The sequence below is a fragment of the Pelophylax lessonae genome (genome assembly GCF_965119305.1).
Source record: "Pelophylax lessonae genome assembly, chromosome: 6".
NCBI lineage: Eukaryota > Metazoa > Chordata > Amphibia > Anura > Ranidae > Pelophylax > Pelophylax lessonae.
The window spans coordinates 234,053,636-234,081,612 of NC_138773.1; the positions used below are offsets into that span (position 1 = coordinate 234,053,636).

General features: G+C 44.4%; 1 protein-coding gene across 1 annotated transcript; it reads right to left on the bottom strand.

Moving 5' to 3' along the window:
* Positions 1-108: 108 nt before the first annotated feature.
* NUP35 (nucleoporin 35) lies at positions 109-26,883 on the bottom strand. The gene is made up of 9 exons (XM_082261002.1): positions 26,750-26,883; positions 24,888-25,043; positions 21,833-21,960; positions 9,450-9,513; positions 7,201-7,342; positions 3,675-3,744; positions 3,459-3,587; positions 2,437-2,598; positions 109-259 (listed from the first exon to the last, which is right to left on the bottom strand). The coding sequence occupies exons 1-9, from the start codon at positions 26,817-26,819 to the stop codon at positions 182-184; spliced, it is 999 nt and encodes a 332-aa protein (XP_082117128.1). The 5' UTR covers positions 26,820-26,883; the 3' UTR covers positions 109-181.
* Positions 26,884-27,977: the final 1,094 nt, after the last annotated feature.

Sequence of the window (27,977 nt, forward strand, 5' to 3'; positions counted from 1 at the left end):
GATTTTAAATTTATTAGGTTGATGGCAGGGTGGCAAACATGGTTGAAACTTTATTTTTTCCCCCTATCTATACAAATAAAGGCAGGTCCGGTGTATTTTTGAACTGCCAAATGTGGTTATAGAACTAACCAAGAACCATGGCAGTGAATTCATTCAGTGTATTGTATTGGCTAAGAACCAGCTACCATCCAAACACGTACTCCAAGGCTTTAGATACGAGACCTTCATCTTTTCTAGGCGTCTGCTTGTCAGATACCACCTGCAAAAAAGATAAAATACACAATATATTAAAATAGCTACAATATTTTTGACAGCCCTGTGTTTTATACAAACTTATTAAACAGCTTAGAGAGAAGATCTAATATTAAAGTAAAGGGCATACAGGAGATCATACAAACAGATCTAGGATTACTAGAAAAAAAAAAAAAAAGTAGGAATTTGGACTTGCTTGTAAATTCCTCATATCGGGGGGTACTGTAGGGGACTTGTTTTCTTAGACTATGGGTTAAATGTGACCACCTTCAAGGTGATTAGACACTTTCAAAAAATTTTGCTAAAGCATATAACCCTGCCCAGTCAAAATTGCTATTCTCTGAACCACACACTTGTATTCTCAGACCATAGAACATACCCAGCAAACAGAAAGGTAGACAACATCATAGCAAATAGAACTGCTAAAACAACTAAGAAGAAAAAAAAAAAAAAAAAAACTCAGATGGCTGCTAGAAGCACCATACTGCAGTCATGGGTATATTGAGGGGGGTTTGGAGTGAAACTGGGCAAAAGAAAGGTACCTCGAAGGAGGCCACCATAAGGTCCAGAAACCCCAATGCAGAAGCAAACCAAAGGATGGAAGTGGCTTTGACTTGAGGGTCACGTGGGATCATAGGGAGGAGAATCTCAACTTGGGCTCTATCCAAGATTAGACCTAGGTACTTCAGCCAGCATGAGGGCTAGAGAGCCAACTTGGAAATTGGTCATTCTCCCACAGTTAAAAAAAAAAAAAACACATTGGGGTGGGAGGGGAATGGGGATGTGTAGATGGGCATATAGTAGGTCTACCGATACCTAAATTCTGATGGAATTTTTGGGACACACAAAAAAAAGTGGCTTAGAGATTTTAACTCCTGCATTGGGCAGATACACCCATTTGGTTTTGGGACTGTGAAGTTGTTCCAAGGAATTCATTAAATCTGCCACCTTTCAATAGGAGGCTGGCAGATTGGAAGGCAAAAAGTGAGTAGAGGGCAGAGATAGAAACCCATTTGTATCCCTTTGGAATGACAGATTGGACCCAGAGGTCCAGGACATCTCAGATCCAGACTGGCTAAAGAGACATCCCTCACACTTAAAGAGTGGAGGGACCCCTTTATTGTGAGGGAGGCTTCTAGGTAGCTTGATGGAAGTGCCAAGCCTTTGTATGGAAGTAGACACCTGGCAAAAGTAAAAAGGAAAAACTTTTTCTGAGAAGTAGTAGCCAAAGAAATAGGAGACTTGGGCTTCTTCTTGTGTTAAAGCACATCAGTTTGAAGCTGGAAAGCCCAATAACTCACAAATCCAATAGATTACACATTGATAGGAATGGGAAGAAACCTGGCCCTTCTGGTGTCGACAGCCAAAACTCTGGTCTAGTCTCAAAATTAGGGTAGAAGCCAGACACCAATTGAAGAACAAACTGCACTAGTGGAGCTTTTCCTTTGACCCACGTATACAAGCTGGTTATATCTGTAACGGCAGAGGCAGAGATCGTTTGGTTGGGTCCATTAACCCCAACACGAGAGTGTAAGGCCAAAAATTGTGGCGAGTTTACATCTTATGGGGAGAGGTGATTGGCGCACTAACGGTGTGGTACGAAGATTTCATCTTGGTTGAAAGATTGATTTTGTGTGCATAATATAGAATTTTTTGCACATTGGACATTTGAATTTATAGCCTTTTTTCAAGTCTGTTTCCAAATTTTAACCTATTAGGTTCCTCACAAGAAAGCTCTACCCGATAGAGCGAGTGGAGGCTGATATTTGGCAAGCTCTCAATGCAAATGCCAATTGTCTGGCTGTAATGCGGACCCCTCTTGACCCATTATTTTGGGCCACCAGCTCACAAAAATGCAGAGAAGACTGACACTTTGCTGATGTCACAATTGTTCTGGGTCTGTGGTTCCAAGTACTGAAGCCAGCTGTTTAACATTCAACAGGATTAATAAATAAATTAAAAAAAAAAAAGGAAGAAGAAGAGGGGGGGGGGTGGTGGGGAGAGAAGGATAAACAAACATAGTGACTCCTGAAAAAGTGTACCCCCACTACAGAAGTATGCTACACACTAAAACTAAAATCTGGGTGAAGAATATACAGATTATTCATTACCATCAAGAATGGGTGGATATTTTGCGATTAAAATATAGTAACCTAAATATGCAGCCAACTCAGACTGACTTACCTGGTAATCACAAGTTGAAGCTTTATAAGCTGCAGCAAGAGGTCTCATTGTTGATCTTGGAGTAGACACAGTTTGGGTAGGGGTACCTAATGTCCTAATTGGTGGCGTAAAGACAGAGTTGACTGAAGACAATGAGGTCTTTTCACCGCTTTCCATTATGCTCTAAAAGTGAAAATATACATATTACATGTGGTCAATGGCAAAGTGCATTTTACTGTAACTATTACAGAAGGAACAATTTTTTAAAGCCCAAGTTCACCTCTAGGAACATATTACACCTGTATTTAGGGTGTTACCCGTTTCTAAGCATCCACTGATCATGGGTGCAATGCTTTGCAGGCTCATGTGGGGAAAAAATACATGCACATTTTTCTTGCAAAATATCTGCATCTCTTCTTTTACCATTTTTATACTTAAAAAAGTGAGCTTAGGTTTTAACATTAGGGAATCCAAGCGATTGCAATAATGAATTTCTCTAATATACAGTGTCAGCCACAATACACTATTAGTTAAATTAGCCAAATCGATAATGAAGAGGGATTATTGCTGGAAAGAATACATACAATTCTTGGTTGTGGCAAATGGAGTTCTTCTTGGGCACAGCATAAAAAAAGTTGCATAGTAAGTATTTAATACCTTTAGCCTCAAAATATGGCATACCTTTTCCCTAATGCAGTACAGTTTTGCCACTTTTCATCCGGCCAGTAAATGCCTTGCCCCTGCTCTCTAATAAGGTGACATTATTGCCTTTGCATGCATAGTAAGGAGCGTCAGCCTTGTTCTATGCCCATATCTATGTAAAAGCGCATATCTATGTAAAAGCAGAAGGCATGATGGCTCAGGCTGCCCAGTTGTGCATTCTCATGTATGAGTCGGATACACAAACAAAAAGTGGTCATAGCAGACTTGGGATTTAGCTTCATGACTTTTATATTATAAATATTTGATAGAACTGTGTGGAGTTAAAAAAAAAAAAAAAAAAAAAAAAAACTCTAGCAAACCCTACTTGACAGCAGACTTACCTTATCTATGCAAGGCTTCACACCAATCATAATGCAGTCACCAAATATCTTGCCATCCTTACTTAAAGCCTTCCTGGCTTGTAATTTGGACTGATATTGCACATGCATCCAGTTTCCAGTATTGGACATCTGTATAAGAAGGGGTAATTACAATCTACATATAAACACATTAACTAGCATTAAGGAAAGTGGTCCAAGCACGACACGCACACTTACCACATGTTTTATTATGTTACCATACTGTGCAAACTGCAACAGAATATACGATGCTGAGGCCTGTGGAAACCTAAAAGTCAAAACAAACACTTCAATTTGAAAAGGTTTTGATAGAGATTTTTTAATACATACATACTGTTTTTTAGTGCCAATACCGATATTTTGGTCATCTGATATCGGTTTCAGCAATTAAAATTTTTTTTTCCCCACAGGTACCATTATGGAGGGAATCTGGGGTCTAAAAGACCCCAAACCCCTCCTTTGCACTTAAAAGCATTCAAAAAAACGCCAAGTTTGGCTGTTTTGAATGCTCACATTTTTTAAAATTTGCCGCCGAGTACTGGGAAGTGAAGGCGTGACATCACTTACGGGTTTTTTAAACGGAGACACGATCAGAGCCAAATGCGGCTTTGATCAGGTCTTCTCTTCGGCCGCCGTGCAGGTAGGATTGCCCGGGTCTCCTTGAAATGACAGCCGAGGGACGTCCCCTCCCGCTCCTTGTAATGACAGCCGAGCGGCTTCTCAGCCGCATTGGTTGTCATTACAAGACAGCCGACTATGGACGCCGGTACCAGGGTGATGCTTCTAGCTGCAGGCATCACTCCGGTACATGCACTTTCCCGAAAGATCGGCAATATCGGTAACCTCAGGGGCCGATTCCGATATATATCGAGGAAAGTGCATATCGGCCCCTGATATATCGGCATTTCCTATAATCGGACAATCCCTATACACACACACACACACAAATAAAAGTGATGGCTTGGTTGCAGAATGTGTACAGATGTCACATATCCGTTTATGGTATTTACCATCACCCCAAGGCACCACTTTTTTACATTATTCATATCCGATAGTACAAAGTATTTGGTGCTTTGGGTCACATTTTCCTGGGTGCTCTAACACTAGCTTTGATACATTTTAAAACCCTAAAAAGGATGAGAGAGATCAACAAGATCTAGAGAAGTTGATTTATAAACATTGATTCAATGCATTTTGTAATTACATATGTAGAGGAGCAGCAAGGTTTGCATTATATATGCAAGATCAGTTTCCTTCTTTGCATTGCTACACAAGGGTTGTGCTTTTCTGCTCCTTTACACAATGCAAGTCTGAGAAGGCCTTCTCAGTGCAACAATGCACTGAGAGCACCAGATTTCTTGTTTCACCAGCTGTTGAAAAAGGGAGGCAGAGCAATTTGCAGAAAGTAAAAATGAATTAAAAAAAAAAAAAAAAAAAAAGCTGCAAGTCATCAAAAATGGCTCTACTGGTAAAAGCAGAAAATTGTGAGGACCTCAAATACACTCTGTACCAAGTCAATTCTTTGGCTTCAGTAGTTTGAGTCACTGACTTACAAAAATTAACAGATAGGGAGGCTTTTCTTAAATATTTGCAGCAGGTTTTGTTTCAGGTCTGAGACTTGAAAGTAAAAAGCCAGACAAAAACAGTGCTGAGAGAAGGAGTATACCCTCTAGGACTGCCCATAGGCGTAGTCGAGCTTTTTTTCTGCCTAGAGTCCTACTCCTGTAGGGAGCAGTATAACCCAATGGTTAAGAAGATCAAGCGCTGCATCCGTCAATGAACGTTAGAGAAAATAATTTGATCCCCTGCAGACTTTGCAAGTTTATCCACCTACAAAGAAATTAAAGTCTAATTGTTATCATAAGTGTATTTTAAATGATAGAGACAGAATATCAAAAAAAAAGATACAAATTGATTTCGGTGTTCATCAAGTTGGAGTTCGGTGAGTAAAATAAGTATTTGACCCCCTACCAACCAACAATAATTCTGGCTCCTACAGACTAGCTACAGTATGTGCTCATGTGGTACACAGATTAGTCCTGTCATGTTTAAGAAGGTGCTCCTATTGACATTTTGTTATGTGTATAAAAGACACCTGTCCACAATCTTTCTTCCATGCAGATCTCACCATCAAGACCAAAGAGCTGTCGAAGGATGTCAGGAACAAGATAGACCTTCACAAGGCTGGAATGGGCTACAAAACCATTAGCAAGCTTAGTGAGAAGGAGACAACTGTTGGTTCAGCCCAGAACTACATGGGAGGAGCTTGTGAATGATTTCAAGACAGTTGGGAATAGTCACTAAACAAACCATTGGCAACACCATATGCCACCATGGATTAAAATCCTGCAGGGTCCCCCTCCTCAAGGGGGCACATGTACAAGCCTGGCTGAAGTTTTCAATGAACATCTAAATGATTCAGAGAAAGATTGGGAGAAAGTGCTGTGGTCAGATGAGACCAAAATTGAGCTCTTTGTCATTACCTAACCTACCGTGTTTGAAGAAAAATGCTGCCTATGATACAATACTGTCTAGGTTGTTCTTTTATAATGCCTCCCCATTATTGAATCCTGTTATGAATTTTCGATTATATACACACTTGAATTGTTTGTAATAGTTGACGCACTTGTTTTTTTCTTTACATTAACCACTTAAGCCCCAGAAGATTTTACCCCCTTCCTGACCAGGGCCTATTTTGCAATTCGGCACTGCGTGACTTTAACCACTTGCCAACTGCCGCACGACTATTTACATCGGCAGTCAGCCCCTCACAGGCAGAGCGACGTAGGGCTACGTCGCTAGCCTGTGAGGGTCTAGGGAGCGAGCGAGCGCGCGGGCCACCGGAGGCGCGGTCACGAACCCCCCCCCCGCGCGCGCGCGCGTGTCCGGCAGACCCGATGTCCGCCGGTCACTCGCGATCGTCCGTTAGAGCGGAAGAAAGGCAGGCGGCTAATGTAAACAAGCCGCCTGTCATTCTCCCGCGTATGAATTTTTAACGAGTAATGGCAGCAATCTATGTATTTTTTAATGAGTAATGGCAGCGATCTGCGATTTTTTTGCGGTACTGCGACATTGCGGCGGACAGATCGGACCCTTGACTGACATTTGACACTTTTGGGGGTACCAGTGACATTACTACAGTAATCAGTGCTATACATATGCACTGTTACTGTAAAATGACACTGGGAGGGAAGGGGTTAACTTTATTGGAGAGGGAGGGGTTAAGTGTGTCCCTAGGGGCGTGTTTCTTACTGTGATTGGATGTGGCTTTGTGTGTAACAGCACAGATCAACGGTCCTACATAGCCGGAACGAGTGATCAGTGCTTTTACACAGGGGAGAGGGACAGGCGGCTTTGTTTACATTAGCCGCCTGCCTTTCTCCCTCTCCACACGACGATCGCGAGTAACCGGCGGACATTGGGTCCGCCGGTCACACGCGCCGGCTTAGTCGGGTACGAGCGGGGGCGCCTCCGGCGGCGCACTAGCCCCCTATTCACTCCCAGGCTAGTGATGTACCGGTACGTCACTTTGCCTGGGAGGGGCTGACTGCCGCATATAGTCGGGCGGCGGTCGACAAGTGGTTAATAAAATATTTTCACCTCAAAAAAATAAATAAAATAAATAAATATAGTATGGCACACAAAGCACAAAGAAATAAATTAGATTTTCCCTTTGGGGGGAGGGGAAAAAAAAAAAAAATTTAGGGAGACAGAAACCACTCACCCGTAGACTGTCACCCACGTATCATCCAGCTGGTCTTCAGATGTCAACGCATCGCCTTGTGTATAAAATGGATCTAGCTGAGCAGGTGACAGGGTCGCTTTTCTACTCTGATTGATGGTTGCTGGGCTAAAGACACTTGATGCTGTTTACAAGCAATGAAACATTTTACACACAGGCAACATTTCTAACTCCCTTTCAAAGACAGTAATCACAAAATCATCCCACAGTGTGCATTTGGGGCCACTCACCCTCCCCTGCAAGCCTGTCATATTAGAACAAGCAGTGGTGTCTGTATAGTCATGGATTCCTCAGAGAAATATGGTTTACCTTCATGTAGCTCCAGCCGCATAAACCATGCACTCATTCATGCTGTACAGGCCCCAGTGTTTGTGTAAATGAGCCCTTGATATTTTACAGGAGAGCGCCAACCTGATTTATAAAACCATACTTCTGATCAAGTCAGAGCTATATTGAAGCAAGCCACCAAGGGGCTAGCTTTAATGAGAGGAGGCAAGCAAGGAAGCCGGGCAGAGAGAATACTTTTTTTTTTTAAAGCCATCCATTTACTGAATGCCACCAAAAATGTATCTAGTTTGCAAATCCAGTAAAACCAAAGCTTTCAACTATTGTCACAACTGTGCATGCTCATGTTTTGTTTAAATGCTATCGCTGACCTCAACAGAACAATTATGATCAAACGGTTGTGCAACGAATAAGCACAAGCTCCACAATTGCAAAATCCAGTTTTTTTCACTGTCGTATCAAAGGCTGCTCTACCTAGTCTGAGATACTATCAATTACAACAATTCTGCATATGTTTTGCAGGATGGATGAACATGTTAAAGGTTTACTCATAAGGAGTTGGAGAAGCATCAGAACACATTTTTATGAATCAATCACGCAAAAATAAATAGCTAAAGCATTCACATACAGAAATCAAACATTTCTATTCATTATTTAACCTATGAAGTGAATACATGGATAACCTAAACCAAATCATTATTCATGGTCTTCCCCCCTTGCCTTTAAACCCAACTCCAGGCACATCAGTTTCAGGTTTTTCCCTTTAACTTTAAAAAAGGAGAAGTTCACCTTTTTTAACATATTACATCCATATACAGGGTGTAAAATGTTAGATGCACCAGCCCCTCCACCCCCACCGATCCTCTGCTGACAGCACGTGGGGGGGGGGGGGGGGGGACGTTGCATCTCCTCACCCCACTTATGGTCAAAAAAAAAAAAAAAAAAAAAATCTGCATCATTTATTTAGCTTTCTGCGACTGAAAACTACAATTATAGTCAGCCTTTTTGGCTGTCGGCTTATAGTTCACAGTTAACCAGTGCGCTGTTGAGCGATCTAGGTAGTTCAAGTTTGTTCGTGTGTAACTACCTGCCAGTTCAAGGTACAAGCAGAAAGCTTACACAGACTGTCTGTAATGTAAGAGTCCTGCATTGCACCTACAATCTGCTGATTGGGAGTGCAATCCTTTGCACATTCATAGTTAAAAAAAAAAAAAAAAAAAGTCAACTGCAGACAGCCTACAGGCAATATTGGCATCAAATGCTTTCTGCCTTGCCAGCCTCTTTTACTTTGCTTTATAAAGGGGGCAAATGAAGGTGGGGGCCTAAAGTGTATATCCACTTTTGCAGCCAAACTAGAAAAACTACCTTAAATCCGTTTCAAGTTCCCATTCACCTAGAACTTGGGTGTTCAACCTGTGGCCCTCCAGCGGTTGCAGAACTACAAGTCCCATGAGGCATTGCAAGGTTGAAAGGTACAAGCATGACTCCCAAAGGCAGAGGCATGATGGGACTTTAGTTCTGCAATAAGCTGGGAGGGCCACAGGTGGAGCACCCATGACCTAGAATAACTCCCCTTCTATGTAATGTTAAGTGGGGGATTATGGAGTTATGTTTACTGTAATTAACCCTGGCTGTAATGTGCTGGCAGATCTCATAAGATGTAAACTAGATGTAGACAATGTATGTCCTAACAAAGGGTTAGAGATCTCAAGGTTTGGGTGTTACATTGTCAGTGAATACACTACCTCAGTTTGTCCCTCATATTACAGTTTGAAAGTGCTCAGAATAGCTTATAGTCCTGTGTAAAATCTGCTTTAAACAACTAGACAGGTAAAGGTTTACTTTTGCTATGTGAATGGGAAACACGTGGTAGGGATTGATCTGAAACGAATACTCTAAGTTCTGCATTAAATGATTACATATAGATTACTGCTCAAACAACTTACTTGCGCCTGGAGTTGACGGCATAGCACCAGTAAGAGGAGTGTGTAGCGTAGAAAAGCTGGGTTGCTGTAGAATGAATAAAAACATAATACATAAAAAAACAAACATAAAAAAGGAGCTGACAAGAGTTCCTTACATACTAAATGATGAGAGGGTTCCTCAATCTACTATTGTTATGATGCACAGAACAGTAAATACCAGCATCCAACTGTATATGGTAAATTAATCCATCATCCTCCCCCATGTTTCCAATGAACCACTACAGCTCCAGAAGGTCTTACCCCCTTCCTGACCAGAGCACTTTTTGCAATTCGGCACTGCACTGCTTTAACTGGCAATTGCGCTGTCATGCAAAGCTGTATCCGAACTAAATTTGCAACCTTTTTTCCCCACAAAGAGATTTGGGGGGGGTGAGTATGGGCAGAATCTGTGGGCTGCCAATCAGGATTTGCAAGCGCATCAGGAAGGGCACTATAGGCTCTACTTGTGCTAGCCACCACACCAGCTTAAACTGCACTTATGGGACTCGCCACGTCAAGTGATACTGCAGTGCTGGTTGGTCTATGACCAGGGTGTACTAGATCACTAGTGCTCGCCAGTTCACCAGAAGGTTGAGTGGCACTAGTCCCAAGACTGCAGCATACGAGAATATTGTGGTTGTTGCACCTCAGCAACAGAACGGGGGGGGGGGGGGGGGGGGTTGGGTACGCCTGACTTTAGCAGGGACCACTTCTCCGTTGTCAGAGCCATCTGTCAGGGTGCTGCTGCTCTCTACAGGTTCATATACTGAGCCCGATTCTGACAGTGAGGCGTCCCCACCACTCTCATCTATCATGCAGGCTTCTTCACTAGTGTACCTTTCTTTTGACATTTTGGCAACTAAATTTACAGGTACCTAGTGAGACTCACAGATTTAAAAGAAAAAAAAAAACTGCTAGCAGAGATCAGGCCTGACTGCTAAATCTGCAGTTGTGTGTGCCATGTATTGGAAGTGACAGTAATCTATTGATATAGATATAGTAGGACCGTGATAGTGTGGCGGCAATCTGGCGCAAATAGACCCTCTGGGGAGGTACACCAAATGAGTGACACAGGCATCAATAGTAACACTAATACAGTGATCAGATAAAATGCTGATCACTGTAATAAAGGACATTGGCTGGGAAGGGGTTAACATCAAGGTGCAATCAATGGGTTAACTGTGTACCTAAACAATGTTTAAGGTTTGTAATATGTGCTGCTTTTACCAACAGCCCTGGTGAGGAGAAACAGCAAACATCTCGGAAGAAGAGTAAGCTCCCCCAAAAAACAAATACACCACACATTCAGTATTACTGCACACATTGGATTCTGGGGCCATTATTCATTCTTAAGTTATGACAGTTAAAGTTTTTAAAGCACTGCTTTTGAACAAATTTGAGTATTGTAATTTTTAGTTTCCCCAAGCACAATTATAAAGTTTTACATGTTTGGCATTTGTTTACTTAACGCAACCTCATCTTTTTTATTTGACAGAAAAAAAAAAAAAAAAAAAAGTAGACTGACGGTAACTGTTGCTAGGAGTCTTCCATGACAGCCCTTGGGAGATGGAGCTCCTCCCACAAGACAGGGAACACATTGCCATTAGCTCTTTAAAAGGCGGTCCCTCAGGCACCTAGTCAGTTTATTCAAGAACCGAAGGACGGAGCTGAAAAATAGTTGATCCAAATCACCCTATAAATACAAAAGGGTGGCAACATGCTGCCCTGGAAGACTCCTGGAAACAGAGTTACCGGTGAGTCCAACTCCGGTTTTCCACCAGTAGTCTCCCAAGACAGCCCTTGAGAGGATGAACAAGTACCTTCCTTCCAAACGCTTGATCCAGGCTACACAAAATGTCCAAATTAATAGTGTAGAATGAACGTTGTAATACTTGACCACAAGGCAGCTTTACATACCGTATATATTGGAGTATAAGCCGACCCGAGTATAAGCCGAGACCCCTAATTTTACCACAAAAAAACAGGAAAAATGATTGACTCGAGTATAAGCCTAGGGTGAGAATGCAGGGCTGTGGGCATGGTACAGGACAATGCTGTGGGCATGGTACAGGACAATGCAGTGCTGTGGGCATGGTACAGGACAATGCAGTGCTGTGGGCATGGTACAGGACAATGCTGTGGGCATGGTACAGGACAATGCTGTGCTGTGGGCATGGTACAGGACAATGCAGTGCTGTGGGCATGGTACAGGTGTACCATGCCCGCAGCACTGCATCCCTTGTAGCATGCCCGCAGCCATGCATAATGGCAGGTAGTGCAGCTGTGTTTCACTTACCTGTTCTAGAAGCGCTTTAAGTTTAAAAATGGCGCCACCCGGTGCCAAAGCGTCATTGCGCATGCGCCGCCGCTCGGGAAATCTTGTATACATTCGGCTATTCCCGAGAATAGCCGGACGTGTACGGCATGTCCCGAGCGGCGGCGCATCCGCGGTGAAACGTTGGCGCCGGCCGGTGCCATTTTTTAAACGTAAAGCACGTCGGGCCGGCCAGGACATTTTTTTTTTGTGGACTCGAGTATAAGCCGAGAGGGATGTTTTCAGCACGTATACTCGAGTATATACGGTATTTGCTCTCAGGTAGCACCAGCTCTCTGTGCCCAAGATGTGGCTAATGCTCTGGTGGAATGCGCATTCAGCCCCTGTGGAGGATCCAAGTGTAGAGCCTTGTATGCCTCTGAGATAGCCATCTTTATCCACGTAGCTATAGTCCCTTTAGAGGCTTACCTCCCTTTACGCTTCCCTGAGAAGAGGATAAACAAGGCCTCTGATGTTCTAAAGCTCTTCACCTTCAAAATAAGCCATAAGACACCTTCTGACATCTAGCAAACGTAGTTGCTCCTCTTTGCTATTAGATAGTAGTACTATATTCTGACTCCTATGAAAGGTAGAGGCAACCTTGGGGGAAAAAAATGCTTGATCAGTCTTAATAATCCTAACCTCCAATATCTGTAGGAAGGGCTCTGACTGATAAAGCTTGTAGTTCACCGACTTTGCGAGCAAACGTTATTGCAATGGGAAAAAACAGTTTTTAGGATAATAAGTCTTGAGGCCTCTGATAATGGCTCAAAAAGGTTAAGGTTCTCCAATGATTGCTTTTAACAATAGAAAAGTCCCATGTCAGAATCCTACAACAAGGTACTGGCCGTAATCTAGAAACTGCTTATGAGGGAATATTGCAAGTAAATAGGGCTGAAATCCTTAACCATGCTTAATTAAGAACAGACCCTTATCAATAATCTCCAGTATAAAAACTCTACAACAGTCTGAGAATCAGATTCTTTGCCCGATTCCAACAACCATGAATTAAACCACCTCCAGACCTTTTGGGAAATTGCTCTAGTAACTGGTTTATGGCTCTGTAAGTGTTTTTATCACTCACTCAGACCCTGAAATCTAAGGGTCTCTCAGATTCAGATAACAAGCTTAGCATGGCTGGTCTGGGATGGAGTACTGGCCCTGCAATAGCAGGTTTCGGTTGGAAGGTAACATCCAGGGTGGTCAATCTATTAAAGATAGTAAAAGAGAAAACCCATGCCCTTTTTGGTCAAAACACAGCAATCAGGATTAGAGATGTATGTACTGTCCTGAATTTTGACAGGACCTTTGGAATTAAGTATAGGGGCAGAAAGGCATAACATAACCTGAATGTCCATGCGGTCTGGTCTGTAGAGCATCGACTGCCAAGGGTTGATCCCTTGAATGTTAGCAAAAAAAAAAAAAAAAACCCTCTGTAGTTTGTGTTTGATTTGTTCGCAAATAAGTTGCTCTGGAAGGCCCCATTTGGATGTGATCTCCAAAAACGACTGGATCTAGAGCCCAAGCTTCTTGCGAGATTAGCTACCTGCTCAAAAAGTCAGCTAGGTTGTTCTGTATCCCCTTGAGATGCATTGCAGAGAAGGATTCCAAATTCTTGGAAATTTCTCCTTTCAGGAAAAAGGATTTCCTGTGCTATATTTATCAGCATAGGGCTCCTGGTCCCTCCCTGCTTGTTCAGGTATGCTACTGACATGGTCTGACCTGACTTGTACATACTGGCCCACCGAGTTGATCTTGAAAGGCTGCAATTCCTCTCGCTACAGCCTTTAGTTCCTTGCAGTTGGAAGGAAGAGCTGTGTCTGACTGAGATCAGATTCCTTGCACACATTGTCCCTCTAGGTAGGCTACTGGCATCTGTAGTCTGTATGCAGGAGATTGAAAAAGCTCATAGCAATCCCTCCCTTATATTGGCTCGGTTTCTTCACCACCATAAGGCCTGCTTTGTTTTGGCTGGGAGGAACACCCTGTCCTCTAAGCCTTTCTTACAAGTTTTGTAAGAGGAAGGATTGTAGTGGTCTCTGGTGAAACCTGGCCCATCTTCTGGCTGGGATTGAGGCAGTCATAAGTCCTAGCACAGACATTATCGCGCTTATTGACACTTGGGAATTGGTTTGCATCTCTGCTGTCCTTTGACCGATGCGACTGACTTTTTCCTCTGGGGAGTACAATCATCTGTTCCTTGGAGCGGATTATATAACCCAGGAACAAAATTTCTTGCAAGGGTGAGATTCGATTTCTCCACATTGATGATCCATCCTAAGTGGGATAACTACTGCTCTGCAACTATCAGGTCTTCCAGTAGTTTCTCTTTCGTTGGTGCCATAAACAGTAGGTCATCCAAGTATGGGACAATAGTTATGGACTGGAGTCTAAAGGTGCAAGAGCTTCTGCCGGGATTTTGGTAAAGATTCTTGGGCGCCCCCCCCCCGCCGCCATCTTTAATGCTAGGCGAAGATATTTGAGAACTTTCTCTTATAGGGATGTGCAAAAAGGCATCTTTTAAATTGATTGTTGCCATGAAAGCCATGGAGCAAACCCCTGACAGAGTAAATTGACTCCATAAAGAATTTGTACCGTATGACTGTTTATTGGCCTTAAATTTACAATCAACCAGTACTGGCCTTAAATTTACAATCAACCAGTACTTTCCTGAAGGTTTTAGTACTAGAAAAAAACCCTACTTCTTTTGGCTACCAATTCCTTATGAGATTCAGTAAGGCCTGTGCTTTTGCTGGCTCCCTGGATAATTGGATTGGGTAATTAGCATTTGAGGGAGGTATTTTGCTGAACTCCAAGGATAACTCTTTTCGATTTCTCCCCCGGTAAAACTGTTGGAGAAATTCCTCCCCCGTGGCAAAAACTAACCTCCAATTTCTGCAATTTTGGCCAGGAGGGTTAAAGAGCACATTTGCCCTTGACCTCCCCTTCTGGCCAGACCAATGCTTTTTCAAAAAAAATCTTTCTAGGAAAAGACCTCTAACTCTGAAGGTTTTCTTCCTATCAGCTGTACACTCCAGGGCTTCGTCCAACTGAGGGCCAATATGGAGGCTGTATCCCACGGCCAGGTTTTGAGCCAAAAGTGCTCTCCTGGCTGCCACTGATAGCGAAGCTGCTCTGGCTGATAATTTCACTGACTCAGCTGAGGCATCTGAAAAAGCCTACTGCTTTAAAGAGCATGGGGAAAAGCTACCGGTAACTCTTCTGAGAATCTTCCAGGACAGCCCATGAGACGATGAGCCAGAACTTACCAGTCTAAGGAGGGACTACTGCGTGGAGCACCTTTCGACCAAATGCCTGCTCCTGAAAAGAGGAGGAGGTCCAGATAATGTCTAACAAAGGTCAAAAAGTTAGACCAGATAGCAGCCTTACATATTTGTTCTGGTGAGGCACCAGCCCTTTCGGCCTAGGATGCGGACAAGGCCCTTGTTAAATGTGCGTTGACAAAAGTTGGAGCAACATCTTTTGCTTTATAAGCTTCTGTTATAGCCTGCTTTATCCACCTATCTATGGTGGCTTTAGAAGCTCTATTACCCCTGAGTGTGCCAGAAAAAAAAAAATACAAATAAGGTTTCACATCCTAAAGGTTTTGTTAACCTAGGAAAGCCAGAAGAACTCTTCTGACATCCAAAAAAACTAAAAATGCTTTTGTCGTTTTTTGGAGAATTACAAAAAGGGTAGGTAGTACAATACCCTGTGATCTATGAAAGGAAGTGGCTACCTTGGGTAAAAACCCTGGATCGGTTTTGAACACTACTCGATCTTCAAAAATCATAAGAAAAGGCTCCCTAATCGAGAGGGCCTGTAATTCACTGACTCTTCGAGCTGACGTTACTGCAATCAGGAACGCAGCTTTCAGGTGTGAGTAATCTTACTGTTAAATCCTTCAAAGGCTCGAAAGGAACAGTTACCAAGACCTGATGGACCAGAGATAGGTTCCAAGTCGGACATGACCCGACAACTACAGGCTTAGCCCAGGCAATTGCCTTGCAGAACCTAGCTCTAATGGGATTTTCCCAAAGGGAATACTGGAGAAAAATGCTAATGGCTGCAGCCTGCCCTTTTAAAAAGGTACTAAAGGAAAGGCCCTTGTCGAGATTTAAATTTCTTCCAAACTTTGGAGTAGATTGCTCTCGTGACAGGCTTTCGACAATTGACCAAGGTCTTCACTACCTTGTCTGAGAATCCCTGGAAGCTTAGTATCTGCTCCTCAGATACCAAGTTGTTTAAGGATGTGATATGCGGATGAGATACCGGACCCTGAGTCAACAGGTCCTGTCTCAAAGGAAGTGTTATCGGAGGCTTTGAAGTTAATGTCTGTAGGCGCAAAAACCACAGCCTTTTGGGACAAATAGGGGGCTATTAGTATTAAATTGGTACCCTCTTGGAGAAATTTACAGAGGACTTCCGGGATTAGCCTGACTGATGGAAAGGCATAGCAAAGGTTGAATGACCAGGGATTCGCAAAATTGTCAATCCCCAGAGATTTATCCCTTTGGTTTAGGGGAAAAAAACTCTGTTTTGCTGTTTGGGCTGCAAAGAGGTCCACTTCTGGTAGACCCCACCCGGCCGCAATTTCTGCGAAATCTTTTGGGTTGAGGGACCAATTGTTCCGACATACCAGGTGGCAACTGAGGTGGTCTGCTAAGACATTCCGAGTTTCCTTCAGATGAAGCGCTGAAATGGAGGCCAGATTCACTTCAGCCCAAGAGAAAAATTTCTGGGCTATGAACTGCAACCCCCGACTTCACATGCCTCCCTGTTTGTTGAGGTACGCCACTGGTGGAATGTTGTCAGGTCGAATCTGCAGATGACTTCCTCTGATGTCTGCTTGAAAGGCCTCTAAGGCTTTTTGTACTGCCATGAGTTCTGATACAACGACACCTGTGTCTCTAGTGGGGACCATACTCCCTGTGCTAATTGGCTCTGGAGATGGGCTCCCTATCCCCAAGAGCTTGCGTCTGTGATTATCCTTTGTGACACCTGAATAACCCAGTTCAATCCCTTCGTTAAGTGAAGCCGCGATCTCCACCACCATAGGGTTCTTTTTACCCTGGAGAGAACTTTCACCTTTTGTTCCAAGGAATCTGGAGATCCATCCCAGTTTTTCAACAGGAACCCTTGGAGGGGACGCTGTTAAATTCGTAACCAAGGGACAGCCGGAAAACAGGAGGTCATAAGGCCTATGACTCTTGAGATATCCCTGAGTGAGACCCATTGGTTGGTGTGCAAAGAAGTCACCATCTGAAACATCTTTAAAACCTTGGATTTTTGGGAGAAAAATCCTTTGATCCAGAGAGGAAATCTTGTAACTGAGATATGTCACTCTTTGGGAAGGTGTTGGGTAAGATTTTTTCTTTGTTGATCATCCAGCCTCGCGACCCGAGGAACTCCTGAAATTGTTTGGATTGTTTGGAGATTCCTTTCTAGTTTCTGACTTGAGTCTGCCACAACTAGGAGGTCGTCCAGGTAGGGGGATGATCAGTATTGATTTTTGTCTTAGCGGGGCTAAAGCTTCCCCAAGACTTTGGTGAAGATGCGTGGGGCTGAAGAGAACCCAAAGGGCAGCATCTGAAAATGTTGGATTTCCAACCCTAGCTTCACTGCTAGTCGTAAAAACTTCTGGTAAGCCAGGTGAATGGGGGATGTGAAAATAAGCATCCTTTAGGTCCAGTGTTGCCATGAAACATTCCGGATATAGCAAATTTCCTATGGAATGCACCAATTCCATGCAAAAATGCTTGTATTTTATCGAGCGATTTAAAGTGTGTAGAATTGGAATCAAACGATAACTCCGAGGGTTTTCTCATCACAAAGATGTGGGAGTAAAACCCCCTGCCCTGTTCCTCTTTTGGAACAGGGACCAACACTTTCTGATCTACTAAGCCGCAGCTGCTTTCACTCGATCTCTGGGTAGACTGGTAATTAACAACCTCTTAGAGGGCAGGGAATTGAACTCCAGTCTGTACCCTGTGTGGACACAAGGTCCATAATAAAAAGAGCTTGACGCAATTCCTTTCCACTGTGGGAGGAAGGACCTTAATCTTCCGCCCACTCCGTGAAAGGAGTCACTGCGGTTTGTTGGAAGGATTAAACAAGATGCTCCCCCTATCCCTGCCTTTGTGGCCAGTCCAACGCTTTTTGGGTCCGGCCTGTACCTCACGCGGCCCCGACTGTCTGCAACTTTTCCCTCGTGTCGTCACCACACACACACTGTTGGATCAGAAATAAGTTACGGTCTCAAGCCCCAAAATCTATCTATGAGGGTTTTAAAGGAGCTAAAAGTTAGCTCATCCCTGACTGAAGTCAGCATCCTCTGGGAGGATATAGTTTGATCATCTTTAACCAAACTATCTATACATGTACGGCACACTGTTTTGCTCCATGTGAAACTTAGCTTTGTCCCGCAAACGGCACATTTCTTTTTGGGGGGGCTGCACCTGGACCTTGGTCTATAACCAAAAAAAAAAAAAAAAATAAGGAGACATCAATTCTGAGTTAAGACTCCCAATATTTACAATCCCAAAACACCTGCGCAGGGTGATGAAAAAAGTGCCCCCTTCACCAGCCCCCAAGCAATTTATGGAGGGAAGGAAAAGGTAAACCCCCACAGGTATACGCAAAAGGGAAGACTCCCACAGCTTACCTGGGAGGTGCCGGTGCCCGCTTCTGCTGCCTGAGCGGATGCTGCAGAGGAATCCATCCTGCTCTGGTGTTTCGCAGCCTCTGCTGGGTCTTCACCTATACACCGGCCACCCAGAAATCTCCTGTTCGTGTCCTCATCGAGGGGGAAACTTCTCTCTTTAGGCTACTTGAAAAGAAGGGCCTTTTCTCAAGTTCTGACCCCTCCTTAAGCACCATATCCATCATGACTTGGTGCACTGGGAATACCTTGGGCTTCTTGCTCAGCCCCTTGTACATTCTATCGTGCCTTAATAGCAGAGCTTCTTCCTTAATATCCAAGGTATCGTATATAGCTCTGAAAAGTTCATCCACTTCCTCCAAAGAAAGTCTGAACCATCTTCCTGACCCTCCTCCTGTCCAGAGTCTGTATGAGAGAAATCTGGGTCAGTAATCTTAGAAAGGGGTGCTTCCTACTCTCTGAAGGCTCTCCTGAGCCTGAAGCTACAGGAGTAGGAGAGGTGGGCACCTGATCTGACTAGCAGCCGCGCTTGACACCTGGGCATCCACAATAAACTGTCGGATTGATTGAAAAGTGGATGCTCGTCCATCACTTCCCTCGCCGGGCACTGGAGAGAGGGTGGACGGGAAACCCCAACACCTGCGGAGAGAACCCAAGGCCAAAGGTTGCTCCTGAAAAAAGGTGAGGGGGAACTCCTGGCTGAAGCTGGTAACCCTTGGAGCGTTGAAGCTTATCCAGCCCTCTTTAACCACTTCCCGCCCACCCTATAGGCGACTGACGTAGGCTCTTTATGTGACCAGCTGTGATTGGTCACATGGTAGTAAATAGGAAGTTCCATTGATCGGCTTTCCTCAATTCGTGCCTGACAGGCATGAGTAGAGGAGAGCCGATCTGCAGCTCTGACGGGGGGGGGGGGGGGGGGGGGTCTGCACTGGTAATCAGAGCATTGGATTACCAGTGCAAACCCTTGGGGGGGGGGGGGGTGCCACTAGAACCACCAGGGATGCCCACCCATGACCCCAGGGATGGCAATACCAGTGCCCTCCCCATCAGTGCTGCCCGCCAGTGCCCATTATTGCCCACCAGTGCAGGGAAAAAAAAAAAAAAACGTATTTACAAAATTGTATAACAAAAGAAAAAAAAAAACATTTGTTTTTATTTTTTTTAAGCTTTTCGGCATTTTTTTTTTTATTTGTTTAGCAAAAAAACCTTTCGGTGATCAAATACCACCAAAAAATAAAAACCTCTACTTGTGGGGGAAAAAAAAAAAATGACATAAATTTGGTTTAGGTACAGTGTTGCATGACCGCGCAATTGTCATTCAAAATTGTCATTTGCAACAGTGCTAAAAGCTGAAAATTGGCCTGGGCAGGAAGAAACACAGTTCCTCCACGCAACATGTCTCCTCCGGAGTGAAGAAACAAAACTGACCACCTTTTAGAGAGCTAATGGTAATACATTTCCCGTCTAGTGGGAGCAGCTCTCAAGGGCTGTCTTGGAAGACGACTGGGGGAAAAATGTTTAGGTAATCCACAGCGTTTGTGTGTAACAAAATTAATCAGAGTATTTTTTACTACAACCATTCTTTTCGCCAGGATCTCTGCTTTTAGAAACGTGTAATGTTTTGGGAATTCTAAATAACCCTCAGACATGTGCATTTTAACGTGTGCAAAAAAAATGAAAGTGGTTCTTGCAACTGTTAAACCAACTTTAAGCCCTCACTTTTCCTTCAAGTGGGGGGGGGGGGGGAAGAGATTCACTTTAGGTCCACCACATTTGGGATGTCATTTGTGTGTGTGGCATGTACTTAGTTTTGACAGGTACCCACTTAGATCACCGAGGCAATCCAAACAGAAAATTCTCCTCTCCCCTCCCTCCCCACAGTCTTCACAGAAACGTCACAGGTCCCAGAGGACTGTGGGACCATTCATAAAGTGCAGGGCAGCTCATGCATGTGCAGCCACAAGCAGCACAGCCAGCCCACAGGGAAGAGGCCAGCACCAGGAACCCAAAGGCTAAGCTAGTGATGAACTAGCCTGGGTAAGGATGGCGCTGGATCCCTGGACAGGTGAGTGTCCTTATATTAAAGTCAGCAGCTACATGATTTGTAGCTGCTGACCTAATTTTCCTAGCGTGAAGGACCTCTTTAAGCACTGTCAGCAGCGAGATTTTAATAACTTCCCACGTACGCAACTTCTTTATACCACAAACATGTCAATAGCTCCCACTTCTATCAACCTGCATTGTAAGGAGGAAGAGCCAGGAGAGCAGCTTCTCTCATCTACAGTGCTAGATTAAAAAATCAGGCTCAGGCAAGTATTGGGGAAGAATGCATGAAGGTAAAAAAACTAAAAGGCTTTAAAACAACTTTTAGGTTCGGTTCACAGATATGCAAATTGGATGAGTTTTGAACCGCATCCGATTCACATGACATGTGAACTGAATGTGCTTTCTATGGAGCCAGTTCACATTTGTTCAGGCTGGCCACAATTTTTTTTTTTTTCTTTTATAAATAAGAGTCCTGTACAATTTTCAGTGCAGTTTAGGTGCAAATAATTCAAGTTTCATACGCTGTAAAATTTCTCACCTGAACCGGTGAACAAAACCACACACAAGGAAATAATGCCCTGTCATGTGAACCGAGGCCAACTCATAAAAAGCAAGGAACGCTTTTAAAAATGCATGCAAATGTACGTTCCTGCATATGAATTTCCATGTGCAGCATGGTGTAAAAGGACCTGCATTACTTGCCTATGTTCTATTTGAAGTTGTTGCCATGACCGCTGCCTCGAGTTTCCTCTCTTGGGGAGGCTCCTTTCTCTTGCAGCAACCTATGGAGCCACCTCTGCATGCAGAGACTAGAGATATAGCCCTTTACACTGTGTGCATCAATAGAAACAGTCCTGTAGCCTACTCCTCACCCATCATTGCTCCATGCTAGCAGACTGGCTTGAGACTGCACGGTCTCCTGTTAACTCTCTCTTGCGTAGACTGAAGTTCAGAAAGCAGGAGCCAATAAAAGTACTTGGGTAAGTATTTTAACAAATAGATTGCTGGGGAATATTTGTGTTTTCAATGTGTTAAGCTAAAAACTGCCAGAGGGTTAATACTATTTTAATACTAGCCAACAATGAAGAAACCAGTTCTGGGCTCCCTTCCGCACACAGCACCTGAACTAGTATAGATAGTAGAGGCATTGGTCATGTGATATCAGCTGAAAGGTCTTAATTCAATGAGAGCTGTTAATGGGCCAGCCCCTTTCTGATTATCAATCCTCTAGTACACTGTGGCTGCAATGCTACTATGAATAGAACTTTATCTGTTGACCAAGTAGGGGGCTTATAACACAGAGCTATATTAGGAAAAATAAAGAAGTGGTATTGACCTTACCAGTTTTCTGGAATTAAGAGGTGTTGACCCAAGACCTGGACTTGAGACATCATCATAAAGGCTTTTAACTGGAGGAGCACCGCTCTTGTCTTTATGAGATGGTACTAAAGGCTGAGGAGGGGAGCCACCTAAAAAGGTTAAAAATTAACAAATTTAAACAACTAGAATGGGCTGAAGATGCTCTTTCTGCTCTCATGTGACAGCACTGGGTGTCTGGAGCACCAACCACCATCACAGTCATGTGGGTTTAGAAAAGGGACATGATCTCTATACCAACAAGTACACAATAGTTAGCACACAAATGCCAAAAAACACTGTCGGGGAAGGAAGGTAAGCATGTGCTGCTGGGAAAGGCAACAAGGATGTGAACCGGTTACCTTTTCCCAGTAGTAACTTCTAAGGCTTCAAGTACACATAGCCGCCCATGACCGCCAGCCGCAGGAAAATGCAAAACGTGGCAAAACCGTTCCTATCCTGAACACAATTCTCCACATTCAGAAGAGGGAGGTTGAACCTCCCCTAACTGCTGTAGCTCCCAAATGATCCTAAAAGCTTGTATGTACATGGACAAAGGCTTTTATAGAGTGGAGTTTAGGAGCTTTGGCAAAAAAACACACCAAAAGCTCCCAAAACACAAGATTAGAAGCTGTAGTGTAAATGAAGCCTAAGAAAAATTATGTCCATTATAGTTGATTGAGTTTTTCCCCTACGCCAGGGATATGCAAACTGTGGCCCTCCAGATGTTGCAGATCTACAAGTCCCATGGGGCATAGCAAGACTGACAGCCACAAGCATGACACCCAGAGGCAGAGGCATGATGGGACTTGTAGTTTCACAACAGCTGGAGGGCCACAGTTTGCATATCCTTGCCCTACGCCAACTATAGCCAAATGCCATGGCCAATACAACAAGCATGGAGGCCTAGCATCCCTTTAGTAAAATCTAAATAAGGTGTAAATCCGACACAGTTATAGATAAGTTCACCCTTGAAGTAGCCCCCTTTTCCTTTCCCGCACTGCCTAAGGAGAAATAATTATTCCTTGCTCTGCAGGGTCACTCCAGCACTGTGACTGGTCCCCAGCAGCTGCCTCTAAGCAAAAAGAGAGAGGCTGTGCCCACAGACCGAAGCTTCAGGCAGAGGAGGAAAAGCAGTGGAGAAGGAAGAGAGGTTAAGGACAGAGCCAGCACTGTGCCCACCTAGACAGGCATTGCACGGGTCAATTTTGGATATTCCTGAAGCTTGGCTTTCAAGAACTACTCAAGGAATACATTTTTTTTTTTTTTTTAAATCTGCTGGGGTTACAAACAGGTAATTCTTTAGGTGCTGTACACCACCTCCTAGATTGCTGTCTGTAATTTGCAATTTTCATTAGAGCCAGAAGGTATAGCTATTGTTATACTACACACATTACACAGGACCATCCTTATTTTGTCCATTCACAGAATTGCTTTTTATTTTGTGAAGGAGTTCACAGGATACAAAAGGTTGCGAGTGGAGAAGCAAACAGGATGGCTTGTGCATAGGAGAGCCGCAAGTCTAGGGTCAAAAGCAGCTGAAGTACACTGATTGTTATATTCCCCGACTTCAATGAAACTAAATTATAACAAGCAGTGTTGCAGGATGGGACATACACCACCTGAGATTTAACTCTTTACAACCCAGCACATTTTTAAAAACCCTAATTTCCAGTGCTTTTGTTGCTGCCTGAGTTACGTGCGGCAGCAAAAGCGTAGGCTTTAACGCCCACTTGCAGAACATATGCATCCCTGGTTGGATGATGTTCCTTGCAAAGAGATTGCAGCACAGAGACGGAGCTGTCAAAGACCGCTCTTAGTCCCCCACTAACAACTGGTAGCTGGCAGAACTGGCTTCCGATCATTTGACAGCCAGTCACAGGTGGTCACAGGATCGTAATCTTTCCTACCACCTTGAGTGTATATACCCCAATAAAAAAGTTGGGCAAGACAGCTAGGTTTCAAAAGTTGGGTGTCAGGCCACAAACACATTAAAATACTAAACTGTTACCACGTTATACAGTTTCTGTATTGTCTTAGGTTACTCCTTCGCTGCAATAATGTACGCTCCATGGAACTTTGTTTAAAGTGTATAGAGGCGGTTGGGGGGAGGGGCTTCCGGCCCATGGGCGCAGTATGATCCCACCTGGGGCGCTTGGGGTCAGTGGCACCCTCCTGGGGCCCGGAAGTTGTCAACTATGGCCCTGTACACCAGAACGTAGACTCAAGGGTAACCTATTTTGATAAAGTTCCTTTTAAGCCTGGTCTCTATGTTATTATGTTCAGACAGGACCAGGGAGGCCCAGTTGGGTTTCCTTGCTTCCCTTTTGTATCTGTTAAATTGCATTTCTTTTTACTCCTGCTGTAAGTTCCTTATGGTCTATTTGTTACATTTCTCTTTACAAACTCTGATAAAAATGTATTGAATCATAAAGTACTAAACTGATTAGACATTTTTCCACAAAGCAAAATATCTTTTTCTTCTACATTTTTGAAGTATGTATGCACTGTGCTAAATACTTGATCACATGCAAGTGGAGTTCCGACAAAAAACACTGAATTATCAGAGGTCCCAGCCAGGCGGAGAGAAGGTATAGAGGGAAAGGGTGCCACAGCTAAATAAGTGAACAAGAGCTGCGTCATCAGTACAAGCGACGTTTCACAGCCAATGTTTATTTTGGGATACATGGATTACTAACTACAAGAATGGTACCAGTGAACAGCTGGAGAACTGGCTGCGTCTGAACCAGCTTCAGCAAACACTGCTCCCAGTATAGCTGGGGAAGTCACTCTCTGAAGAGAAAAAAAAAAAAAAAAAAAAAAAACTCACCAAGAAGGCAATTCATGGCAAAGCTGAATATTCATTAATAAATCTTTGTAACTGATCAAGGCAACAATTTGTACCAGGAAGAAGGACCAAGCTAGTGAAGATTGTGGCAGCGCAAGGCCAAGAGGCCTTCTTTTGTCAATGGAAGCATGCATGGTTGTCCATTACAGAGGTCAAATTGCATTAGAAATTTTGAAAAGCATTTTCCATTACCTCCAATCATAGGGGAACGTAGCTCCATTACTCCCATGGATTGCCGCGGCTGTGGAGTTACTGGTGTTGGTATATCTCCCAATAGAAAACCAGGTAAAAACTGGGCTCCGGCCCCAGGTTTTGGAGAGGTTGGTGATCCTAAAGTCATTGGTTCACCTGCAGAAGAAAAGCAAAAATGTATTACTAAACAACCAGCAATGATTTAAAGGTGTATTTAACAGCCAAAGTAAGCTAGGCCACTTCCACATGGGTAATGCTGCGGGCTCGCAACGTGGGGTTAGCAGGTGATAAGGAGGCCATATTTTGCCTGTTGGAAAAAGGATCGTACATTGAAATTCCTCTTCGCTGCAACCTTATTCCTTAGATAGGTTTGCAGTGCACCACTATGTACATCAAAGTGTATGGGGCCAGGTCTGGCAGGTGGTTGCAGCGTGTTAAAGCAGAGTTCCATTCCCATGAAAAAAATTAAAAGTCAGAAGCTACAAATACTGCAGCTGCTGACTTTTAAATATTAGAACTTACCTGTCCAGGGTTCCCGCAATGTCGGCACCTGAAGCCAATTTTCGCATTGGCTCTCGGGTGCCGCCGCTGCCATTCAGGGTAAGGGAACACGGTATTGGAGCCTTTAGGCTTCACTTTATAACTGGAGGAAAAAGGAGGGGGCTGAACTTCGAGGGACAGTGCCGCGGCGCCGTGTCCGGGAAGTGGGGGGGGGGGGGGGGAAGTACCTGTCAAAAACAGGTACCATATTCCTCACTCCCCCTTGAAAGGTGCCAAATGGGGCACCAGAGGGGGGGGGGTGATTAAGCATAAAGGCGGACGTTCCAATTTTTGGATGGAGCTCCACTTTAAACTCTTGCTCCTGCTGCCCCTTAAGAGAATCTAAATGGCAGGAGTCTTGTTACCATTGATTGGCTGTCACAGTGGTCACATAGTCGGAAGCACCCAATCGTAAGATCGCAGCAGGGGCTGCCCACTGCAAGGACCAGCTAGGCTCCACTCAGCACAGCTTGGCCCAGCTCGGTTCTTTTCCACTAAAGTAGCAAGTTGGTGGGATTACAACGATTCTCTGACCAATCAGTGGCTAGTAGTGACAAACAATCAAGGCTGCATGCAAAGGATTGTGGGATATGGTATAGGTACGGCCCACTTGGCACCCCAACCGAGGTGGTACTGTTTAAGTGAGCCGTACCATGCAGTGGAAAAGCGCCAAACCAAGCCATACCATACCATGCAGTGGAAAAGCGCCTATAGTTACTGTAGTGATAGCTTGCAGTGAGCGTACCCACCGCTCCCAGTTTAGGCAGCCATTTGCCAGTAAAGCCCACCAGTCCAGTGGCTCCATATAGGCATATGGCAGACAGGGACATCTTAAAATGCACTTACTGCCTACTTTTACTGCACTGACACCCATGTGAAAGGGAATATGGGGTTCCCAAGCACAGATCTCTTCTGGGAGTTCCCAATTACAGCTGCAGGGGGAATAGTAATGGGTGTGGCCTGATTCTTCCAGGATGGAGCCCCTCCTCCTTTAGCAGCAGTCTCAGGGGTATCAGATATGTACACTGGGAAGGAGATAGAATCCTCTGGGAAGTGTGTAGTTGTAGCGAATGGTCTGGTGACCGGGTCCCTTTAATGACCATGAACTAGGTGGTGTGATTCCGGCCTGTGATTGGCGGAGTCCGGTTCTGTCCCCCTCGGGTCGGCCTGTGATTGGCGGAGTCCCGCACTCTCACGCTCCTCCGGCCAGCCTGTGTCCTCCATCCTGGGAGCGGCACGTGTCAGTGACAGGGGAAGGCCAGCACTAGGCGCGCTCCCGCCATGCCGCCTCTGCCTGACCGCCATTCAGCGGCGCTACTCACCCAGCGGCTCCATAGAGAACGCGGCCATGCCTCTGTGGGCTGGAAGCACCGGCGGCTCACCCGACCACATTCAAACCCAGCGACTAGGAGGGACAAATCAGCTGAGCGCCGGGAAGTCCCGGTGAATCGTCACTTCCGCGGAGAGGCAGAGGTTTAAATGATGCCGAGCAGCGCTAACTAGCGGCCATAATGAGAAGTGCATCTTGTGCTGGGGATTCATTCTATAAAGGAAGGAGATGTGTGTAGGCAGGATCAGTGATCAGTAACCTGTGATAGAGCAGGGATCTGTATAGGATGTGTATCTGTTATGGCCCAGCTGTGAGGGCTGCCAGACACTGCACAGATCAGCGGATTTCTGAGTAGGTTACACCCTAGGTTCACATAGGTGCGCGTCACCAACGCGTGTATAATCACACACCATGCATATCACTTCAATACCGACCACTTTCACCCCATTCCTGCCCAGGCCAATTTTCCATTTTTATCATGTTGTAAGGCAGACAGAGCTTTGTTTTGGTGGTATTTAATCACCACTGTTTTTTTTTTTTTTTTTCTAAGCAAAAGACTACATTTTGAAAAAAAGTTTTTCTTAGATTCTGTTATAAAATTTAGCAAATAAGTAATGTTTCTTCTTCACTGATGGGTACTGATAAGCTGCACTGATGAGGCAACAGTGTTAGGCTGCACAGATGGGCACTGATAAGCTGTACTGATGGGCACTGATGAGACGGAACTGATAAGCTGTACTGATGGGCAATGATAATCAGGGCACTTTGTCAGTGTATAGAATGTACTGAGAGCCTTGCTGGATATTGGCTCCCCTTTTCTCATATAGACACAACACAACACATGAGGAAAAGAGTGCCAACAACCAGCAAGTCTGTGTACATGTGATCAGCTGTGATTGGACACAGCTGATAACATAGTAAAGGGCCCCTGTGATAGTCCCTTTACCAACACCTTTGATCAGCTGTGTCCAATGGACACAGTGGTCTCAGAGCGCACCCGTTGGGGGATGCACAGGGGGCAGGGTTCAAGGAGGATGTCCATGGACGCCCTTCTAGAACTAGCCGACCGCACTGTAGCCATCTTTAGGCTATAGCGCAGTACTAAAGTTGTTAAAGAAAAGGTTCAGGAATGTTTTTACCCACTTTTCTCGCAGGTACAGCAGCAACCTATTCAAATTAATAGGCAGCATTCCCCGTGATGTGCTTGCACAAACACACAC

Excerpts from the sequence above, each read along its gene's own strand:
- NUP35 (XM_082261002.1), bottom strand. The coding sequence starts at position 26,819 with ATGTGGTCGGGTGAGCCGCCGGTGCTTCCAGCCCACAGAGGCATGGCC. Across the intron at positions 7,343-9,449 it reads GCCGTCAACTCCAGGCGCAA|CATCAAGTGTCTTTAGCCCA; the intron begins GTAAGTTGTTTG and ends GCTTGTAAACAG. Across the intron at positions 260-2,436 it reads CTTCAACTTGTGATTACCAG|GTGGTATCTGACAAGCAGAC; the intron begins GTAAGTCAGTCT and ends TCTTTTTTGCAG.